This window comes from Meleagris gallopavo, chromosome 1 (assembly GCF_000146605.3).
Source record: "Meleagris gallopavo isolate NT-WF06-2002-E0010 breed Aviagen turkey brand Nicholas breeding stock chromosome 1, Turkey_5.1, whole genome shotgun sequence".
Taxonomy (NCBI): Eukaryota; Metazoa; Chordata; class Aves; order Galliformes; family Phasianidae; genus Meleagris; species Meleagris gallopavo.
This window is the reverse complement of record NC_015011.2, coordinates 129845059-129865327: the sequence shown is the minus strand read 5'-3', so window position 1 is coordinate 129865327 and position 20269 is coordinate 129845059. Positions and strand designations below refer to the sequence as shown.

Below are 20269 nucleotides of genomic sequence, written 5' to 3'. Positions count from 1 at the left end.
GGTTCCTGCTTTAACGCGTTTCCCTGCGTGTTCCCTGGCGCTCAGACCTACTGAGGTAGCTTTGAACGGCTCCCGAACGAGCCCACAGCGTGGTTAGCTTGCTGGCCGCTTCACTTGCTCCTGACTTTGTCTTGTTAAACTTCAGAGAGCTGGGCTGAGCCAGTGGGCGCCTATGTTAGCGTGAAACCTCACGTTTAACACCGTTTCATTAATTACACGTATACAGCCGCGCACAAAACCTCTGGTTCCACGTCAGGTTGACAGAGATTCTCTTGAAGCCCTAAGACTTGAGCGCTGCTGGTTGATGCACTCAGCACAGCCCCTCGATAGGACAGCTCCCGCACAGTCTGCAGTCACCTGGAGGATTGCGTAAGGCTGGGGGTTAGGGAAAGGGGCTGCACCAGAGGGCGTGGAACAGGCTGCCCAGGGCAGTGCTGGAGTTCAAGGAGCGTTTGGACAGCGCTCTCAGACACAGGGTTTGGATTTTGGGTGGTACTGTGTGGAGCCAGGAGCTGGGCTCTGTGATTCTTATGAGTTCCTTTCAACTCTGGATTTTCTGTGACTCTGTAATATCACTGACAGCTGCTGGTTTTGTTTTGTTTTGTTTTCCATTGCGATTCTTAATAATAAACAGGCATTTTTAGCTTCGAAGTTATACAGCTTCATTAAAGTATCCCTACTAACATTTATGAGGACCGTTTATAAGCACTATAAACATTCAAATTCTAAAAGTGTATGAACATTAAAAAATGAAAAGCATGCACTCCAAGTAATAACATCATCCAGAGTTTTCTGATTAAGTGTTCACACTTAATTTGATTTCGCTATAAAGGATTTTACCAGCTGCATTGAATTAATATATTGACTGATAATTATACCATTTAACATGGAAATGACCATGAAGAAAGAAATATCTGAAGACAGAAGAAAGTATTAATTCAGTAAAAATGTGTCTCTTGATGACAGCAGAAGGTGGGAGACTGAGCAGCTTCCTTCTAGAGCCCCCTGGGTAATGACCAACACTGGGAACTGACTGTGTGCAGAGATGCTGACAATGACTTATTTGGGTTTTGCAGATCCAAGGAATGCCCTATGGGAACCTTTTGCCTATCAGTGACGGTCCTGTCAATAACAGCACTGGGATCCCTTTCTTTTATGTGACGCTGAAAGATAACGCAGTGGCAGATCTCCTGAAGGATCCTGTAGCTTCACTGACCCTACCAGAATCAGATGGGAATTTCTGCAGGTAACAGAATTTTATCTGCCAAGTACCAACCTCAGTGAGAAAAAATGCAGGCAAATACCCTAATGATTCTATGATTCTATTCAGGAACATGGTTTGGTGGGTGACATTGGTGGTTGGACTTGGTGATCCTAGAGGTCTTTCTCAGTCCTAAGGATTCTATGATTCAGTAATCTCTCATTGGAGGTGTCTCCATGAAATGCAGGTGTTCAAGATCCAGTTATAAGCCATAGTGATCTAGTCAATAATGTCTGCAGAGTTTCAAAGGCTGATGAAGACAGAGTACCATAGAATCATTAAGGCTGGAAAAGACTTCTCAGATCACCCAGTCCAACCACCAGCCCACTCACCATGCCCACTGCCCACGTCCCTCAGTGCCACATCCACACAGTTCTTGAACACTTCTAGGGACAGTGACTGCACCACTTCTCCGGGCAGCCTGTGCCACTGTCTCACCACTCTTTCTGAGAAGAAATGTTTCCTGATATCCAACCTGAACCTCCCCTGGTGCAACTTAAAGCTTTACCTCTTGTCTTGTCATCTTGGCACACTACACAGATCATCAGGTTCAACTGCCAACCCATCACATCCACACCCACTAAACCATGTCCCTAAGTGCCACCTCTACCGACACCTAACAGCTCCGGATGTCCCACTGGTTGGGTTGTAGCTCCCCAGGAGGGATTTTGGTAAACAACAATCTTCCATGTAAAGGATGCTGGGTTTGAGATTTACTGATCTACAGCCAGCCTGAGATAAGCAGTGAGCTTTCTTTCTTTCTCCCTAACTACACAAACAATAAGCACAAGCTGAAGTGTTACATGTTAAAATGTATGTATGTAAACTCAAAGCTGATAGTTTTCCCCCACCATGCTTTCCTCTGTGAAAAAGACATATCTGCACCATATGTTTGTTTACAGTCAGGCATGCAACAAGTGTGGCTGGGTCAGCCTTGTGTGAGGTGTCATTTCCAAAGGCCTCTTTACGTGACGAGGTAGATGACACCAAAACTGTGTCAGACAGGGCTCCATTAGCAAAGCAGATCATAGCTGATACTGCAGGGAAATAGATAGAATAACTGGGAATTACAGGCTGCCTCAGAAAGAAATGAGATCATAAGGTCCTCTTTGGGGGAAGAGAGGTTTGTCTTAGGAACTGCATCCCAAGCTTACCTGGTTGCTGAATGTCATCTCAACTTTCAGTCCTGCTATCTGAAGAGAACATGGGTTAAATGCAGTGAATGGCAAATATAATGCAAGGCACTGTTCCCCTTGTCTGTGTTTCTCTCCAGAATATACTCTTTGTTTTCTTAAGACTTAGATGGTGGTAAAAAGAATTATGTCAGGCTAATGTCCCATTCCCAAGGAATGGAAGGCTGCCAGGAAATGACAGCTTCCTCTTGCAATGTAAAGCACCAATACATACTTTCCATCACAACATTTATTAAGGTAAATAATTAATGTTTATTAAGGCCCCAGGAAGACCTCATTGCGTTCTTCCAGTGCTTAAAGGGAGCTTATAAACAGGAAGGAGCCAACTATTTACATGGGCAGATAGTAATAAGACAAGGGAAATGGTTTTAAACTAAAAGAGGGGAGATTTAGATTGGATGTTAGAGGGAAATTCTTTACTAAGAGGGTGGTGAGGCCCTGGCTGGGCTTTGAGTTCCTTTCCAATCCAAACCATTCTGTAATTCTATGATAACTCAGCTTTGAATGGCTGAAAAGGTCAACAGAGTGATGGAGCTAAGACTCCATTACTCCACATTACTCTGTTGCCTAAAATTATTTCATTAAATATTTTGAGTTAATCATTTCAAATTGTAATTAAATTTATCAGTTGTTTCATAAAAGACTAATGGAGCTTATTCTTGCTTTCTAAGCTTTTTCATTCAATCAAATAATGAGCAGAATATCTAGATCAAGTACTTAAAAATGTACGGCAAGCTCCACGTCCCAGCAGCAACACAGATGCCCTATTTTCAGAGGCTCAATGCTCAGAGCAGCTGCCATTGATGTCAGCTGTTGGTGATGAGCACTTCTGAGAATTACACATGCATTTAGGCACTGGAACTGTGGCCTTTCATCCCTGACTTTAAACATACACTTTTGAAAGTGCTTGCCTTTTATGTTTTAGCAACATTGCTGCCTGATTTACCTCCTTGGGAAGTGCCAATTCACCAACAAAGGAGAAATGATTCATGATTTATAAAAATATGAAATTCAGATGCATCGCAGCCCTTCAAGAATATTAATTCACTGTCACCCTAATAAGTACCTATTAATTTCCCTAACTAACCACTGCTCTATTGTTCAGTTTGCCTGTGCTTTGTGCTGCAGCACTCTGGGCACTGCTAACGCCTATTTCAGGACAGCAGAGGCCTCTCTAATTGCCAGTGGCCACATCCCTACACTTCTTGCTCCCTTTTTCTTTTGCATCAGTTCTGAGATTTGCCTGACCTTGAGTTCAAACAGAATTCTGAAGAAACTTGCAGTAACTCATCGGGAGCCAGAGAAGCACAAAGGAGAGCAAAGGAGGGAAGGTGGGAGAAAATAGGACACTCCCTTTTTAGCATGTAACCATACTCTAAATATTGAGCTTGCTACTGAACAGAGTACAAAGATTCAGAGTCTAATCACTGCTCCTTGCATTATTTATTTTGTTAGTCCTTTCAGTTTACTTTTCATTATTTCATTATTGCAACATCTCAGCCTTCTGCAGCACTCCAGTACCCCAGAGGAAAGCTTCAGCAGCTTCTACCAGGCTTCTCCTATGGGTACACTGTGCCTGCCACGGTGTCCAGAGCGGCCGTGTGAGCAGCAGGGAGCATCCTTAGTGCAGGGCTTTGTGGGGTGATGTAGCAGTCTTCTCAGTCCTCCTTGCTCATGCCTGTTATCCTGGCAGACCTCATATTGTGCTAGCTGTTAAGGCAGTATCTGTGAGGTTTTCTTCAAAAAGGGAAGTGCCATTTATAGATGGTATTAATACCAGAAGTTCTCTCAGTCTAGGACATTATTAGTTGTTTTAATTCCAAAATAATTATGCAAAATAGCTGAAGGAATAATGCTCTACGTGAGAGAGTTCATGTCCTTATATGCCAGCAGTGAATTTGGCCTTGTAGCTGTTTACATGTATAATTTCATTAGAATGCAACTATTAACCTACTCTAAGTTGCACAACTTAAAATAACTGAAAGTTGTTTGACGCTCATAGTGCTTCGTGTTTGTGTTTGGTGCTCTCCTGGAGAATGCTCCTGACCTATTGCATACAAAGGAAATCTCTGGCCTTTTGCAAGAAAACATAGCTGACATTTTGATAGTCTTCTTGTATCTAATGAGTATCAAGTGGCTTGTGTGCTTGTACATCGGTTTGATATTAAATTTAGTAGTGAATTTCATTTGCTTTGGTTCAGAATATACTCAGGTTTCAAACCTTGACAATAAATATTCCCCTTTTCTGGGCTGTAAGGGATATAGGGTGGCCTTTTTTGTTTTCCAGCCTTAGTACTTAATCATCTGGGGAAAAAGAATTAAAAAGCTCAAACTAGTCTCTGTGCTAGCTTTTAAAAATGAAAGAAAGAGAGCTGTGATACACGGTATCACGGTTGCAATGCATGCTACTGTTGCAGCTATAGCCTGGATTCCTCATCTCTGACCCAGAGATTTCCATTTCCCAGAAGGACATAGGTTGTGCCTCCCTCTGCAAGCGCTCTCTGATGGTCAGGCTGCAGGAGTGTTAGTTAGTGGTGACTCTGTGTCTGATCTGGTGGCAGATAAATGGATAATGGAGGCAAGAAAAATTAAATGGTTCAAGGCTATAAATAGACTACACTGGCATGCCTATTCTGCAGAAAAACTGAAAAGATTGAGTCTTATTCTTACAGATTTCAGAGAGAACAAGACTGGGGCCTATACTAAAGAATAGAGAAGCTATTGTTCTGAATAAATTTCCCAACACACAAGCTGCTCAGAGGATCTCTTTCCAAGTAAGATCCTGGACCTGCCTTATTACAGCTGCAGTCTGGAAAACAGGCAATTAATTTTAAACATATGTCATCTCCTTGACATCAGGTTCAGCACATTCAAAGGGACCAAATGCAGCTTTCTGAGAGGAGGAACAGTTACATGGCTGCCATGGGCTGGTTTTCACACAAGGGGAAAAGAAAGAGAAGTGATGAGCTGAGTCCTTAGGTTCGTTTCCCTTTGCTGTTAGTTTGACGATGGTGTTTCAGATCCACACTGCAGAATGGGAGTGATTTTGAGTGACCCAGATTCCTCTGCTGGTTTATGACATGCATCAGAGATGGCTCCTTCAGAGCCATTCCATCCACCCTGTTTCATCTTCTGCTTGAGGTACAACACTGGCATGAACTAAAGCATCTCCAGCATTTTTGGAGAGCGGCAGGCCACCAGGAGGACTGCTAGAGGAGAGCATTTTGGCAGGTGAGAGTTCCTGTTTTTTTTCTGGTTGCTGACTTACATGAGTTGCAAACTTTATTCCTAGGCAATCCTAAGAGAAAGACAGGCTGCTTTGGATGGCAGGTACAGCCCTTGAGGTGTCAATTGGTGATCTGACATGTATCTGCCTCTCGGCACTGTCGCTTAATCCAAGCATGAACATAACAAAGCAGTTTAGCATTGCACCTTCACATAGGGAGAAGTTACACATACAGAAGACAAAGGCTGAATCCAAACATCCTTCAGTTTTTGAGAAGTTGAGAACCACCTCTTGGTGTTATGTGGCACAGACACATTTCTAGTTCAGGTATTTATACTGGCTCTTTTCAGTCATATGCAAATAATTATGTCAGTAGTTCTTCCTGAAAAATATCTGTACTTAAAAATTCAGGAAGATATCAAATTAGAAAGTCAAATATGAAACCTACTATCATCATGACCCAATGCACACAATATAACTCCAAATTACTTTGTTGTTTTTTCTCCTGTGTTCTTAAATAACCAGCTTCCCAAAATCCCTGTCTGGTACATCAACATGTGTTTCTCTGACTTTGCTTACAGAAACAGTTGATGCTATGATTCTGGGTTTTTTTTTCTTTTTTTTTTTCCTGTGAATTGTCTGTGGTTGAACTATATAAAACCTTCCTGGCTTAAGCATACAGTTCAACTAAAAAAAACGGTTGTTACTGTCAACAAAGACAGGCAAAGAATCTGCCATGACATAAGAAATTACAGTTAAAGCATTCTAGAAAGTATTCTCTTCTAGGAATAGCAGAATCACTTAAAACATTCAGACAGGTAGACTATGAGCACTGGATCACTTGGATGAAGAAAAGCCATTGTACTCTTCAGCTCCCAAGCCTGACTTCAGGTCCAGCGTGGAAGACAACTCTTCTGAAAGTCAAGATGTCTTTTGAGTGTCTCTGCTGGCTCTCAAACGTTTGTCCAAGCCAGAGCAGAGCAAAACTGCCCTACCATATCCAGCTGAAGGCCAGCAACAGCTTTTCAGATTATGAAATTGCTTTCAGCAGAGATTTTATTTGACGTTCGTGCCATGTGGATTAGCAGCACCAATGCATTCTTTATGCCTCAGAGACTCCATCAGTTAGTGACGAGCAAATGAAATGAATTAGGAGGATAACTTGCTTTTCAAAATTAATCAGATTTAATAATCAAGATTATATGCACCCTGCAATGATTCCCAAAGGACATAGCATTTCCTTTAGTATTTCATGTAGATTTTAGAAGACAAAAAATTCTATGATGCCATACTAGCTATCTGGGGCAAAGCAGATAGGGGTCCTTTGCAGGAGGACAAAATGCCTGCCTTGTGTGGGTGGAAGCAGATGGGGATCAGCCATCAGCAGGTTCATCCTCAGCCAGTCCTAATGGTATAGCTTTGTATGGACGCAGCTACCACTGCAGGACAATCATAGCCCTTATGCCCCACATGAGGTAGTCTAAAGTACAATGAATAGGAATAGCAATAATAGAGCTTTCTTCTTGGCTCCGCCTTTCTACAACTGCAGAAAGCTTTCACAGCTTCTTCTCTCTTTTGTTCTGCTCAAGAAGAAATAGAGGGGTAAAGTTTTCTCCTGGAAGGATGGAAGGTTCTGTCTGTTTGGGGGAGAAGAGTAGCTCTTCAGTGGGAAAAACAGGCTGGGGAAGAACTGAGAGATTCCCATCTATAGATCCCTGTTTCCTCCACCAGTCCCTGGAGCATCACTGAGTGCTTCCACCTTCCTACTGATTCCTTCTTGGGAACACTTGGTAGTCTTTCTCAAGTGCTTCCCGAACTCTTCTTTTACAGCTGATCTGTGCCAGTCTGCTTTATCTCAGTGGAGTTAAAGGATAAGGATAAAGGTAATACACGGAAAAACCAAGAGCCAGAGAATAATTTGTCAAAGAAGGGATACAAAAAGGAACCCTAACAAAGTCCCAGTATCATCGCCTTGTGAACCCATATAATGACATCAGCCTGAACCATACATTCATCAAATCAGCACTTAGCTAGTTTTGGTACAGGACACTTCTAATTATAAGCTCCAAGCTGGCTTATGCAGTAAACAATTTAATGAGTAGGTGGCACTCTTTGGCCTGAACCACTCTTGAACTGTGACTCAGAAAGTGCGGAAGTGGTATGCAGTAAAATAAGTGGGACGTGTTCATCAGCAGTATGCTTCCCATCATTGTTGAGAAGCATATTCACTTGGACACTGGCCGGTCCATAGCTCAGCAGAGCTAGCTAAGATGGAACTCTGAGGGCCAGCTGAACGGAAGCGAATGCAGCTCCTTCTCCAACTTCACATGCTCAGAGGAGAGAACTGCCCAGGCTGGGTCAAACTCTGCATACCTTGTTTGCTCACCGTAAGCAGAGGGATGGAGACAATCAATTCTTCTTTCTTCACAAATCAGATGAATAATTAAGAGAATGCCTCTTAATGCACCGTGTTCTTATAAAGTGCATAAGCTGAATCCTCTTCCATTTTCATCTGGCTTCAGTTAATTTCTGCAAGAAGGTGTATATATTTTATATAAGCATAAATAAATAAACATGTTCCCTATTGATTTGTCTTGTTCCACAAGTTGTTGCTTTCTCTTCCCTTCAGTTCTCATCTTATCACAGCCTCCATGAAGACCTCTCCAGGGCTGCAGAGGACCTGATTCTCTGCCTGGAACCTGAGAAGCCATCCATGGTTTCCTTGGCATGGGGACAGTGCAGTCGGCATGCCTTCTCTTCCTATGGCTCTGCCTCCCCACAGCCCCCATCAGCAGTGCACAAATTTTATATAAAACTGTTTCACTTGTCCATGTGCCAGCCAAGGCAAAAGGAACCCAAGGACTGAGAGCTGAATATGGATTAATTTAGATTGAAGGCAAGAAATAACTAGGGAATGCATGGCTAAGCCCCTATGGATGTGTAGGAGGGATACTTTAGTAAATATACCTGTAAATTTATCCTTAATATCCCTTCATTATCATTAGTAAAAATATAAGCCATATCACTGGCTGTATCCCCTTACTCCTAAGAAATAAAACCTGTGTGTACATTAGTTACACCAGTAACATCGATGAAAAATCAAAATCTGTTCACAATACAGTTAGAAGAGATTTAACTTCTAGTGTTTTTTGATTATTTAGAAACTATAAAAGTAATCACTCATTACTAGAGGAATCCTACACCAAAAGTGATGTAGAAACAGATTTATTTTAGAATATGAAGGGCTCCTTTGATTGAAAAAATACTAATGTTAGTGTAAGATTAGAATACAAGGCCAGTGTTCTGAAACAGAAAACTTATGATAACAGGCAGTGTTAAAAGCAAAGTAGCCAAGTAATAATACTAGACTCAAATGTATGGTTGTCCTTGTTCAGCTCTTCTAAACTCCATCGTGCATGTTTTTAACACATAATTTGCCTCATTTCCCAGAAAAATAAACTTCTGCCTTTCCAGAACATTGCTCGGTTGTGCAAAATTCAGTCTGAATAACTCCTACTGGGAATGGTAGTATTGTAGTATTGTGTGTGTCAGTGTAACACTCTGAGAGGAGAGAATAACATTCAGAAAACTAAAAACAGAAGAAGAAGGCAGGGAAAAAATATACAGCAATAAAAAGATTCCAGATATAGATGTACAGTATGTAGGTTTTGTAATCAGCCATATATGCAGAGTGCGGTTTTTCCTGTAAATCAGGGAAAAGCCACATCTGACACACCCATCAGGCAAAAAAAAATCTCTTAAGAAAGGAAGGCAACATTCACTGCATAACAGCAACACCAAGTCAATTGCCAACTCAAAAATTAGCAAGTATTGAGAATAAATGAGTATTTGCACGAAAAGATCAAATAATTGCCATTTGAGAAGATATCAAACCTCTTTCTGCTCCTACCTACAGCCACATTTATCACCTTGATCACTCTGTGAAATGAAGACATCCTTTAATACAATCCCTGAAAGTCGTTAACATTTTACCTAGGGGCTGTCCAGACAAAAGCAGTTGCAAATAGTCCTCCCCACTTTCAGTTGTTTTATGGCACTGCTAGGCTATGGATAAAATGATTTTCATATACAAAGGGCTATTAGTTTAAAGCAAATGTTTGAACTTCAGTTTTGCTAGTGAGAATTCCCTTTCATATTCTGAAGACTCAGTGAGTTACATGTATAAAAATACATAGGGTGCCAAGGTGATAGGATGAGAAGTAATGGCCTCAAATTGCACCAGGGGATGTTCAGGTTGGAAAGTGGGGAAAAATTAATATCAGGAAGAGTGGTGAGGCTACCACTGGAGCAGTGAAGTGGAACAGTCTGCCCAGAGAGGTGAGGGAGTCACTGTCCATGGAGGTGTTCAATAAATGTGTGGATGTGGCACTGAGGGACGTGGTTAATGGACGTGGTGGTGATGGTTGGACTAGATGATCTGAAAGGGCTTTTCCAACCTTATTGAGTTTATGATTCTGTGACCATGTAGACAAGTCTATACTATGAATGTACACTGGTAAAGTTCCTTGTGTCAGGGTAGGGAATGTGGATTTTCAGGTACTCAGAACACCATTTGTTACTTCAAAAAATTAAAAAAAAAAAGTGTACTGCAGAAAATGGGGCCGTTATTTATTGATGTGAACAGAAAGCTTGAGCTTGATCCTTAGTGGCTGAGCTTCCTCTCATGCATGGCAGAGGAAAAGGAGCACAAGTGCAGATTGTCCAGACATCGTTATGCTGAACACCACCTTCAGAGAACAGCTGCTCCAGAATGCTGAAAACACACCCCAGAGATGATGTGACTGCAAATGGCTCTTTGGATCTCAGACTACAGACTGTGCCGAGTGCTCACTGGGCATAGCTGAGTATCAATCAGCTTGTTGTATTTCCTTGCATATTTCTGTTTGTGGTCCTATCTATAAAAGCAGACACTTTATCCAGTAAGCTATGCAGTCTTTCATAACCATCTGTGGGGAATCTGCAGGTGTTAAATTAGCTGCAGGAGGATGCCCATATGTTTCCTGCATGTGATAGGCACATATTGAGAGTTACAACAAAAAAAGCCATTGCAGATTGCACACAGTTAAAGCTAAAGGGCTCAAGCCGAGATCTTTAAGTAAAATTGCACACAAATGAGATGTAATTTACTGCACTGCTTCAGATTAAAACTGAGCAAGAAATGCAATTTCCTAAAGTAGTTTTCAGGGCATATGTTTGTAAGTGGGCAATGCTGAGCAGTCTCAATGTGCTGGCAATGAGCTGTGGGGCTGTTCAGCACATCTCAGGAGCAGGCCTTTGTAGTCATTTCATGAAACTTTTTGTCAGCTTACATATGATTTATATCACTGTACTGTAGAAGTCAGAGTCAGCAGTTGCTCTGTAGCTACTAATGGGAGTTATTTATTATTACTGTATAGAAAGAGCCAAAAGGCAACAAGTATCTACCCTGTCTCAGTTTGAAGGATGAATGCAGTTGGATATATTTTTTTAATAGACCTTATTTGTTTCTCTTTCTCTTCTTTTTTTTTTTTGGCTTGTTCTGTGATGAAAAGCAATGTAATGCAGTTGAAAAATGGATAAAAATGAATTGATTTTCTAGGATAGGCAGAAGAAAAAATGACACACAAATACAAGCCTGCATAGTTATTTTGCGGGCACGGTCATATGTCATCTTACTAATTCTTTTCAGAGTCTTGAATTCAAGTCTGTATGTCTGCTATTTTCACATTTAAAAATATGTTTATTAATAATAGGCAGTTTTTAAAAGCATACATTAAGATTAAGAAAATGTCTACAGTAGAGATCTATGTCAGGTGAGTATTATATCAATAGACCCCCTGAACATTACAGCTAAGGGCAGAAAAGACCTGCGAGGTTTGAGAAAAGTTTGCAGTTTTTAATATTTATGCAAAAGCAAATAAAACAAGTATTACACACAAGCATTTTTCTCTGTGCACAGAAAAAACGTAGTTGATCCAGAGGATCCAAGGTGCGCCAGACTGACACTCACAGGACAGATGGTCACAGTGCCTCCAGAGGAAACGGAATTTGCCAAGCAAGCAATGTTTTCTAGGTCTGTATGTGATATGCATAGAGTATAGTACAGCCTGCAGTTTTGAGGCAAATATATAGATGTGGCCATTTGGTATGGAAAAGCTGAGAAGTAACAAGCCTGATTTACTTTGGGGACAACAAAGTATGTTGAGCCTTTGCTGCTTTGAAACAACAGGCAGAGCTTCGCAACCTCCTTTTACCTACTGAGGCAAGGAGTATGGAGACACAGTTACTAAATGTTAGATGTAAGTAAAACGTGTTTTGTAATCATGTGGCTCTGAGGAGAGATTCCATGAATACGGGGTGCATTTGTTAAGTGGGACACTGCATTTAGTAATTCTTCCTCACCACAGCACAAGAATTGCTCCTAATCCTGACAATAGCCAGAGCAGAGCTATGCTTCCTTCCAGGTACCAACCTGAAGCCTATATGCTTCTGTGATGCCAAACCTAATGGTTTGGAAACAAAATTATGGATTGTCGGCTTCTCATCTCCTGGAAACTTTGCAATCTGATAGCAAATAATTTGTCCTTCCCAACGTTGCAGTTCTTGACACCTTCAAATGAGCTACAACAGAGAATAAGAGTGTGCTGTCGGGCTGTCCTGAGAGAAATATCGGTCTTGTAGCAAGTGGTTGCAGAAGGAGTCTGTTCACAAGAACTGCTTCCAAAGCCATAATATTTACAGAACACAGTCTCCAGTCAACAAACACAAGCACAACCCTGACACCATTCACCTCACATCCAGTGTGTGCCCCACACCCTCAAGTGAGACCTGTTTTTATCAGAGTAATAGGCATCAAAAGCCCAAACCTCAGCTGGGACACACCTACAGCACTAACTGCCAGGGATGGCCCTCCAGGCCATGTCCTACCCAGTACAGCAAGTACTGTGGGGAAACTGGGATGTGCTGACATCTGGCATGGCCCAGATGCAATGTTCTCTCTGGCCTGCTGGGAGGGATCTGGGTGAACAGGTTTTAATAGGGTGGCATGAACAACAGGGTCAGTCTTGAGAGAATGAGGAAGCTGCAAGAGAAAGGCCAGCAGGGCAACTTAATTTTTTACAGGTCTAGGTAGTGGTGGTCCAGTACAGAAGAGAGGCACACCAAATGAACGTGATCATGGGATAACCAAACACAGTCCTCCACCATAAAGTCCAGTGCTGCTGACCAGTGCTTCTAAGCAGCCTTTGTTTTTTCTGATGCTCTGTAAGGAATAAACATATACGATGCAGCTCCCCAAAGGAATCCTCAGGGGAAAACCCCCGGGCAGCTGCCCAAATAGCTTGGTGGTCGTGAAGATGAATGTAGTTGACTGCAAGGAAGTGGGCACTGTTCTTAAAGGCAAATTTGGTCAACCTTGTCAGAGTGCCCCCGTCATCCTGGTGGTAATTAATGGAACAACAGAGAAGTTGCTCCAGGTGATCACCTGGAGATGATGCAGGTGGAGGGCTGAGCTACATCCTCAGCAGAGCTATAAGCTTCTCCCAGAAGTAGGCGATAAATCTTCTACACCATCCAATAGACCAGAAAGAAATAGCTGCCACTTAAACCAGTGCTTTGGGTGCCTGTAGGACACCAGCAGGTCTGCAATAAAATCAGTTAATTTGCTGTGGCTGCTCAGAAATTGGTAAAGATTGCAATAGTGCAACTGTGGCTTGAGTACAGATACTGCATCTCCAATGACCTACACATGGCCTCAAGCCTCCACCCTCCTTCCTTACAAAAAATACAGGCTCTCCAAGGGAGGAAGTAGAATACTGAATAAAACCACAACCTCAATTACCCTCCATATAAGCCTTTAAGGCCACTGTCTCTGGTGGAGACCACCATCCTCTGGAGCCAAAAGGAGAGGAGCATCTGAGAACAGCTCAATGAAGCAATAACACACCCAGCAGGTTGCTGCTGGTTTTTGCTCATAACCATGCAAAACAAAACAAAACAAAACCGAGATTCTGTCAGCAGTGCCCCTGAGATGCCCACAAATAGCTTAGGGGAGGCTGACTGGGAAACAGGGAGTTACTGGAACCCCCTCATGAGACCCTGCTGGCAGGAGTTCAAGCAGTAGCAAACATGGGGCCAAGGACAGATGGATGCTGTATTTGCACACAAGCCTTTTCTACAAAATTTGCAGAAATCAGATTACTACAAGAGTTTCCTTTGAAGAGATACAAACACAACCTTGACACACGTTCAGAAATTCTCCTTTAGCTGCTTTTTATTTACTTATAAACCAAACCACATTTGTCTGCAACAAATTCTCTGTTCTCAACAGAGGAAGGAGGTATTCATTGGCTACCTTAAGCTGTAGTTTTACCCATATTGAGGCGTGGAACATCATAAACCTTATTTCAAAGCAGGGCAAAAAAAGATGAATGATGGTGACTGTCAGATCTCGAGTTTCCTTCTGGCAAAGCACACTATGCTGAAGAAAAAATCAGACAAGGCATATGATCCGGCACATCTTTTAATATATATATTTTTTGTCCTTCTAGGCACCCAGTGATAAGAAAGTGGCCTCGTAGCTACGAGTGGTTCTTCATGAAAATGAATATTGAGCACGTCTGGCTTCAGAGCTGGTATGGAGGTGTTTCTACCATTGCAGTAGAAGAGTATTTAAAAGCAGTTCCAAGTAAAGCTTGATTGAATGAGCTTTGAGGGAGAGATCTACAGCGCTTTCCTTTCTGAACACTTAAAAAATTTCACTCTGGATGGTTATTTTACAGTGATATATATATTTTATTTTCAAAAGGCTTCAAAATAGCTCTGTCTTACGTGGAGCAGGGTGAAAATAAACCAACACGGACTTTCAAATTATAAAGGAGAGGTAGATAGCAGCCCTACCCTGCAATGCAGAAACACGTCATTTCAAACAGGCAATGTATCATCTTGAATGTTTTGTATCTGTTTGTTTAGTACTTTTTTTTTTTTTTTGTTTTCGTTGCCACTCACTAACTATAGTGTTGTGTTTCACAGAAAAGGCAAACTTGCCTATTCACAGCCCTCCATGTATTGTGGAAGTATTACTGCTCAGTCTCTCTGTTTATAAGTGCTCTCATCTAAACCTAATAACTGCACCATTAGATATTTAAGTTGTTAAAAGATTGTTCTAAAGCTGCTCTCGTTTGCTAACTTACATTTTCTACATGTATTTTTTCCTCATTGTCTAATTGAATATTTCACTCGGAAATTGAGTAGAAAGGCTCCAAAGACTTTTTGTGGAAAAAAATGCAAGCTGCTCAAACAACACAACTTCAGTAGAACTTGTGTTCTACTGACACAAAGCTGGTTAAACATGTAAAGAGACAAAACCAAACCAGGCTCACAGGGATTATCCCAATAAAACTATAAACATTCTCCTAAGAAGAGAAATACTCCTAAGTATTCTCAGCTAGTCTGTTCCCGTTATGAGACACAAAAAGTCTATCAATAGCCTGCAGTCCCACATTTTTTGCACCCCACGTCCAGCCACCACTTTATTTTTGACTTATTTATGCAATGGACTTTTGTAAACCCTCACCAACTAATCTAGGGATGGAGCCAGTCCCTTGGTTCTCATTTATTCCCTGAGGTTTAAAGGGTTTGTTCATGATTTTTTTTTAAAGAAGTCTGAAGATAGATAGATATTTCAGACCACAGAATGGCCTGGGTTGAAAAGGACCACAACGATCATCTAGTTTCAAACCTCCTGCTATGCGCATGGTCACCAACCACTAGATCATCAAAATACTCATTTTCCTAGTGTGGAAAGTGCAAACTTGTTTACAAACTCACTGTGAATAGGCAGCGAATACGCATCTTATAAAATAATCCCAAAAGAGTACAGAGCGGTTTTAATAATCTTCATCCCTTTCTTGAGATGTGCTGGTAATCTTATTCTGCAATTCCTAATGGTGTGATAGGGGAAAAGGTCTCATGGCTAGCTGGTCACATCATAACACAGTTTGAAAATTAAATGGCTGGTCTCCCTGTTATGTTAAGAAAGAGGCAGATTGAGATGGCTTTCTCTGAATCCCCGGAAGGGAAGCAGAGCCTTTGGCACTAGCCCACATCATCGCAGGCGTGAGTAGTGTGGATTTCTCAGTGAGTGACCTGAGCTTTTACAGATTAATCCCTGGCCAGAGCTCCAAGGCAGCTCAGGGAGCTGTGACCACCTGGAAGCCAATTAAGTGTAGCTGAGCTTATTTTGGTTCAGGCATCAAAAAGAATATTATTCTCTAAACTAAGAGACTTGGGCACCGTGCTGTTTTAACTTCCAGGGCTACTCAGATTTTGGCTTCAAGTCTGCAGGCATCGGCAACGTTCCTAATATTCCGTAAGAACTGAAGGAAGATATGGGGAGAAACTTTCTTTAGACACTTGGTAAGCATTTTTTTCTTGTTTTATTGCCAGTGAGTCTGCAGATCTCTTGCAGAGGTAATTACACAAGATGAGGAAGTGTCCTGTCTGAATGTATTTCCCGTATTTTCTTGGCAGATGAACAGCATCCTCCCATCTAAATTTGCCCCCAAATCTGGTACTGTGTAGTACTGAATCAAAATGTCTGGTCCTGTACAAATGTATAGAATACCATTTGATGAAATCATTCTTGATTCGAGTAATTTTGCCATGGACATCTTTGTGCACTATGGATTTGACACTGTCCACTAGGATTGATGGGACTTTCAAAACAGAGGTCAGTAGGCAGAGTTCTAGGCTCTCTAAGAGAATCTCCACAGGTCCAACCTACACATTTCTGTGCAACTTTATTTAGACAGTTTGTCATCCTTGTTACTGCTATTCCTAGAGAAGCCTGAACTTCTCTCCCTCTGCCCCTCACAAACACACACATAGGGTGAGCAAATCCAGTGTTTAAGAAAGCTAAAGAACAGCGAGAATTTTAGAAATTTTCACTTCCATCCTTAGGCAGCTTGGTAACAGGGACATGGTCTTAGTATGTGTTATCCATCACTGACTAACACTGTTGCCTTAAAGCAGTAAGGGAGCGTGCCCACAATATTTAGATAAAGAGCTTTAACTGTTTAAGAAGTGTGTGCTATAAGAAAGGTTTTGAACTTATTCTACTTGCTGTGTCCCTGCACAGTTAGATTAATTGGAGATATATACTGTGTTATAAATTGACACATTCATCAGAGAGCTTTTATATACCGACAAGCCTTGAGATTCTTGACAGAAGCTCAAAACACAAAGTAGGAATGGCATGTAAAGTGACAAAAGAGCCTTCACAAGGAAACACTGCTGTAAATCACCTGTTCGCATTTCATGCTTTCTTCCTCCATGGAATAGCTTCCATTAAAGTTCTTGAAAGTCTACATAAATTTATCAAAAATATGACGTGCAGATTTCTGAATAGAATTTTCAGAGCACAAAAAGGGGAAGACACAGTCAATAATTTGTTTAACTGTTCTTTACATTATTAGTTATGCACTACTTCAAATCTTTCCTTAAAGAGGCAAATGTATCAAGTGGAATTGGTTGTCATATGCCAAGTGACATTTGTAAAAGATTTTAATCAAAAGAGTCTTATTAAGATAGCATAATGAGATCAGATTTCCTTGAGACTGTAAAGAGTTTCATCTCACTTCAGCTTAAGTTGGTAGCAGAACTCCTATTTATTTGTTGTGCTTTGATTATAAGATCAAAGAAACATTTTTAGAAAGTCTGGATAAGCCCTGACAAATTTATTAAGTATTTCAGCTAGTTGATGTGTAATTTATTGCCACGTGTTCTGTATTTTACTTATTTCTTTAGCTTCCCCAAAAACACGTGTTGCACAACACCTATTATTTAAAACTTTAACTGGGGTTTTGCAGTATTTAAGAGATGCATTTAATCATGTCTGTATATTTGCTGAAAGAAAGGAAGACAAAGTTCTGAATCCTGGGCTCAAATGTTTTGCTAAATTGTGCACATATCATGCATGCACAGTACTAAGCACAGCTAGTCTTAACTGCTGTTCTTATTTAACCAAAGAATACTCCATTACTGATGAAATTTTCATCACTTAGCTGGATGAAGTTCAGTATGCTTTATTTCTGGATGTGTACTGTAATCTGCAATGCATTTTGATTTCTAAAGATACTGAATGTTAACAAAATGCCCATCAAGGACAAAATGCAAATAAAACAGTTTTCAAAGAGGAACTGCAGTTAGTATATCCTTAAGTGTGCAGGATGGTATGAGCCCGAGTAGCTTACTTTTTTTGACAGCTATTCAAATTTCTGCTTTTTTCTGTTTTTCTGAGCCAAGCTAATTTCTTCCAAAGCACTTCTGGGAACAGAGAATCAGATCTGTCTTGGTGTAGCTTCACATCTCTCCAGGGATGAAGCAGCTGGGCACCTTCTATCTTCCTTTCGTCTTCTCAGTTTTATCAGCTCTGTTTTCAGCATGGCAATTAATTGTTATTATTAACAACAATCGTTGTTCCTGTCTGCCAGGAGACTGAGCCGGCACCTATCAGGTGTGCATTAATGGTGTTTTGGAAGATTCCTCAGTGCTATTTTTTCCACTGCTAGCCTTACTCTTGTAATTTCTTGTTACAGCTTGTTCTTTTCTGTCTGCTTCCCTCTGGCGAGATTTCTTAAGCCCAGGCTGATGAGTTACCTTTTCATACTGTTTTCTCGCACCTCCTTTCAACAAAATTCAAGCTCTTCCACTAAAGTCTCTACTTCATTAAAAAAAAGAAAAAAAGGAAAAAAAAAGGCATAGGGAACAGTCTGTGCTTCCTTCCTATTTACACCTTATCATCTTTGCCTTGTCACTGGTTGGACTTCATTCTCTGTGAAGATCACGACAATAGTTTCCTATCCTGTACAACCCATAATCAGCATAATTTTCCTGTTTCCAATGACTCCATACTCTTCAATCTTCCATACAGATGTTCCTTTCATTTTCACTTACTTACTTATTTTTTACCTCTATCCCTTTTCTGGAGCAATGTCTATTTTGATTACAGTAAGTATCTTTCACTTTTTTTCCAAAAAAATTCTCACTTGAACTACAGTTTTGGGTTCACTAAAAATACTGACTTTTTTTCAATCTGCTTTTTGCCAAACACCTTCTGGCTCCTTCAAAATTCTGTTGCTTGCTGTTCTTCAACACATCCAGCCTCTACCTCATCTGCTCTGCCACTAACTCCATTCACCATGTACCATTTAATATCCTCCAGAGTTTTCCTGTATTTTTCCTTCATTAAATACTCTTGCTGTTCAGATTTCTTCTCCACAGCCCCTTACTGCACTCCATAGATCTGTCCTGGCTGTCATCTTGACTTTGTTCCTTTGATCTTGTTCTCACAATGCTCAGTGCCTTTGGAGAGAGTCCCAAAACTATACTGCCAAGTATTTGGGGAGAATGCTTGAGTTACTTTAAAGAATAGTTTAGGGTTTAAGGGTTTTTTTTTTTTTACTGGATTTATTTTACCACCAACTGTGAGCCAGAACGTGGAGCACAATAGCCTTGATGCTGACAGAGCAAAGCAGTCCTGCTGGCACCAAGGACTTACTGAGCTCAAGGCCTTTGTCCGAGTACACCCTCCTCAGAAAGTAGGCCAGGCGCTGTCAGATCTACAGTCACGATTAGGAAGAAGACTCTACAGAGATCTGTCAACATTGTTGGACAGTGCGTGTAGCTGACTGTGATGACGCAATGACTGTTGACCTTTCAAGGAAAATCAAACGTGTGAGATTGTTCAAAAAGGCTGAGGAAAAGCTGATCCATTTCAGTAGCTGCAAAGGTATGCAGAAGCCTTCATATAAGGCTTAATTAAGGCTGGAAAAGACCTCTCAGATCACCCAGTCCAACCAGCAGCCCACCCCCACCATGCCCACTGACCACGTCCCTCAGTGCCACATTCACTTGTTTATTGAACACCTCCAGGGACGGTGACTGCACCACCTCCCTGGGCAGCCTGTGCCACTGCCTCACTGCTCCTTTTGAGAAGAAATGTTTCCTAATATCCAACTTGGAATATCCATTAGTCTGCCCAAGGCGGTGGTAGAATCACTGTTCCCAAACGTGCTATTGTACCGAAGGAGGCTCAAATGCCTCTCTTATCTCAACTTTTAGCTTTAGTGACTGGCTTCCCCTCCCCTACCCTGCCACACACCGCGCTCTATTTCTGGCAGCCTCCGACCGTACCTGCTGCTGTCCCTCCACGCTTCCTGCCCCGCAGCCCGCCTCTCCCTAGGGAGGACGCTTATTCTACCCTCGAACGTGGGTGAGGAAAAGGGTGGAGGCGCTGACTCATTCAGTTCACGCATGTACCACTGGGCTCGACTGACTGGACTTTATTTTAAAAATAGTTATCTAAGGCTAGGGCCAAGGGAAAACAACACTGGAGGACCTGCTGGTGCGGGGCGATGGCACGCATAGGGCTACAGTGGCAGCTATTAGCACGGGAGGCTCCTCCACCCCGAGGCCTCCCCACGGCTGACCAGGGGAGCGGACTGAAGACCGAGGCAGCTCGAGCCCAGCCGAGTCGAGCCGAGCGAAGCGGGGAGGTCGGAACCGAGGCACCCCCCAGCCGCTGTTCCC

The 20269-nt window shown here is 41.7% G+C and overlaps 1 protein-coding gene across 2 annotated transcripts; it reads left to right on the top strand.

The window, feature by feature from the left end:
* The first annotated feature begins 1056 nt into the window (after window positions 1-1056).
* CREG2 (cellular repressor of E1A stimulated genes 2) lies at window positions 1057-17877 on the top strand. 2 transcript variants are annotated; one of them, XM_010727806.3, is made up of 5 exons: window positions 1057-1246; window positions 11640-11753; window positions 14230-14313; window positions 15994-16096; window positions 16211-17877. In XM_010727806.3, exons 1-4 carry the CDS (start codon window positions 1086-1088, stop codon window positions 16058-16060), a joined length of 426 nt encoding a protein of 141 aa, XP_010726108.1. In that variant the 5' UTR covers window positions 1057-1085; the 3' UTR covers window positions 16061-16096; window positions 16211-17877. The 2 variants fall into 2 exon arrangements, with proteins under 2 accessions (XP_010726108.1, XP_010726100.1); XM_010727798.3 differs by having other exon boundaries at window positions 15994-17877.
* Window positions 17878-20269: the final 2392 nt, after the last annotated feature.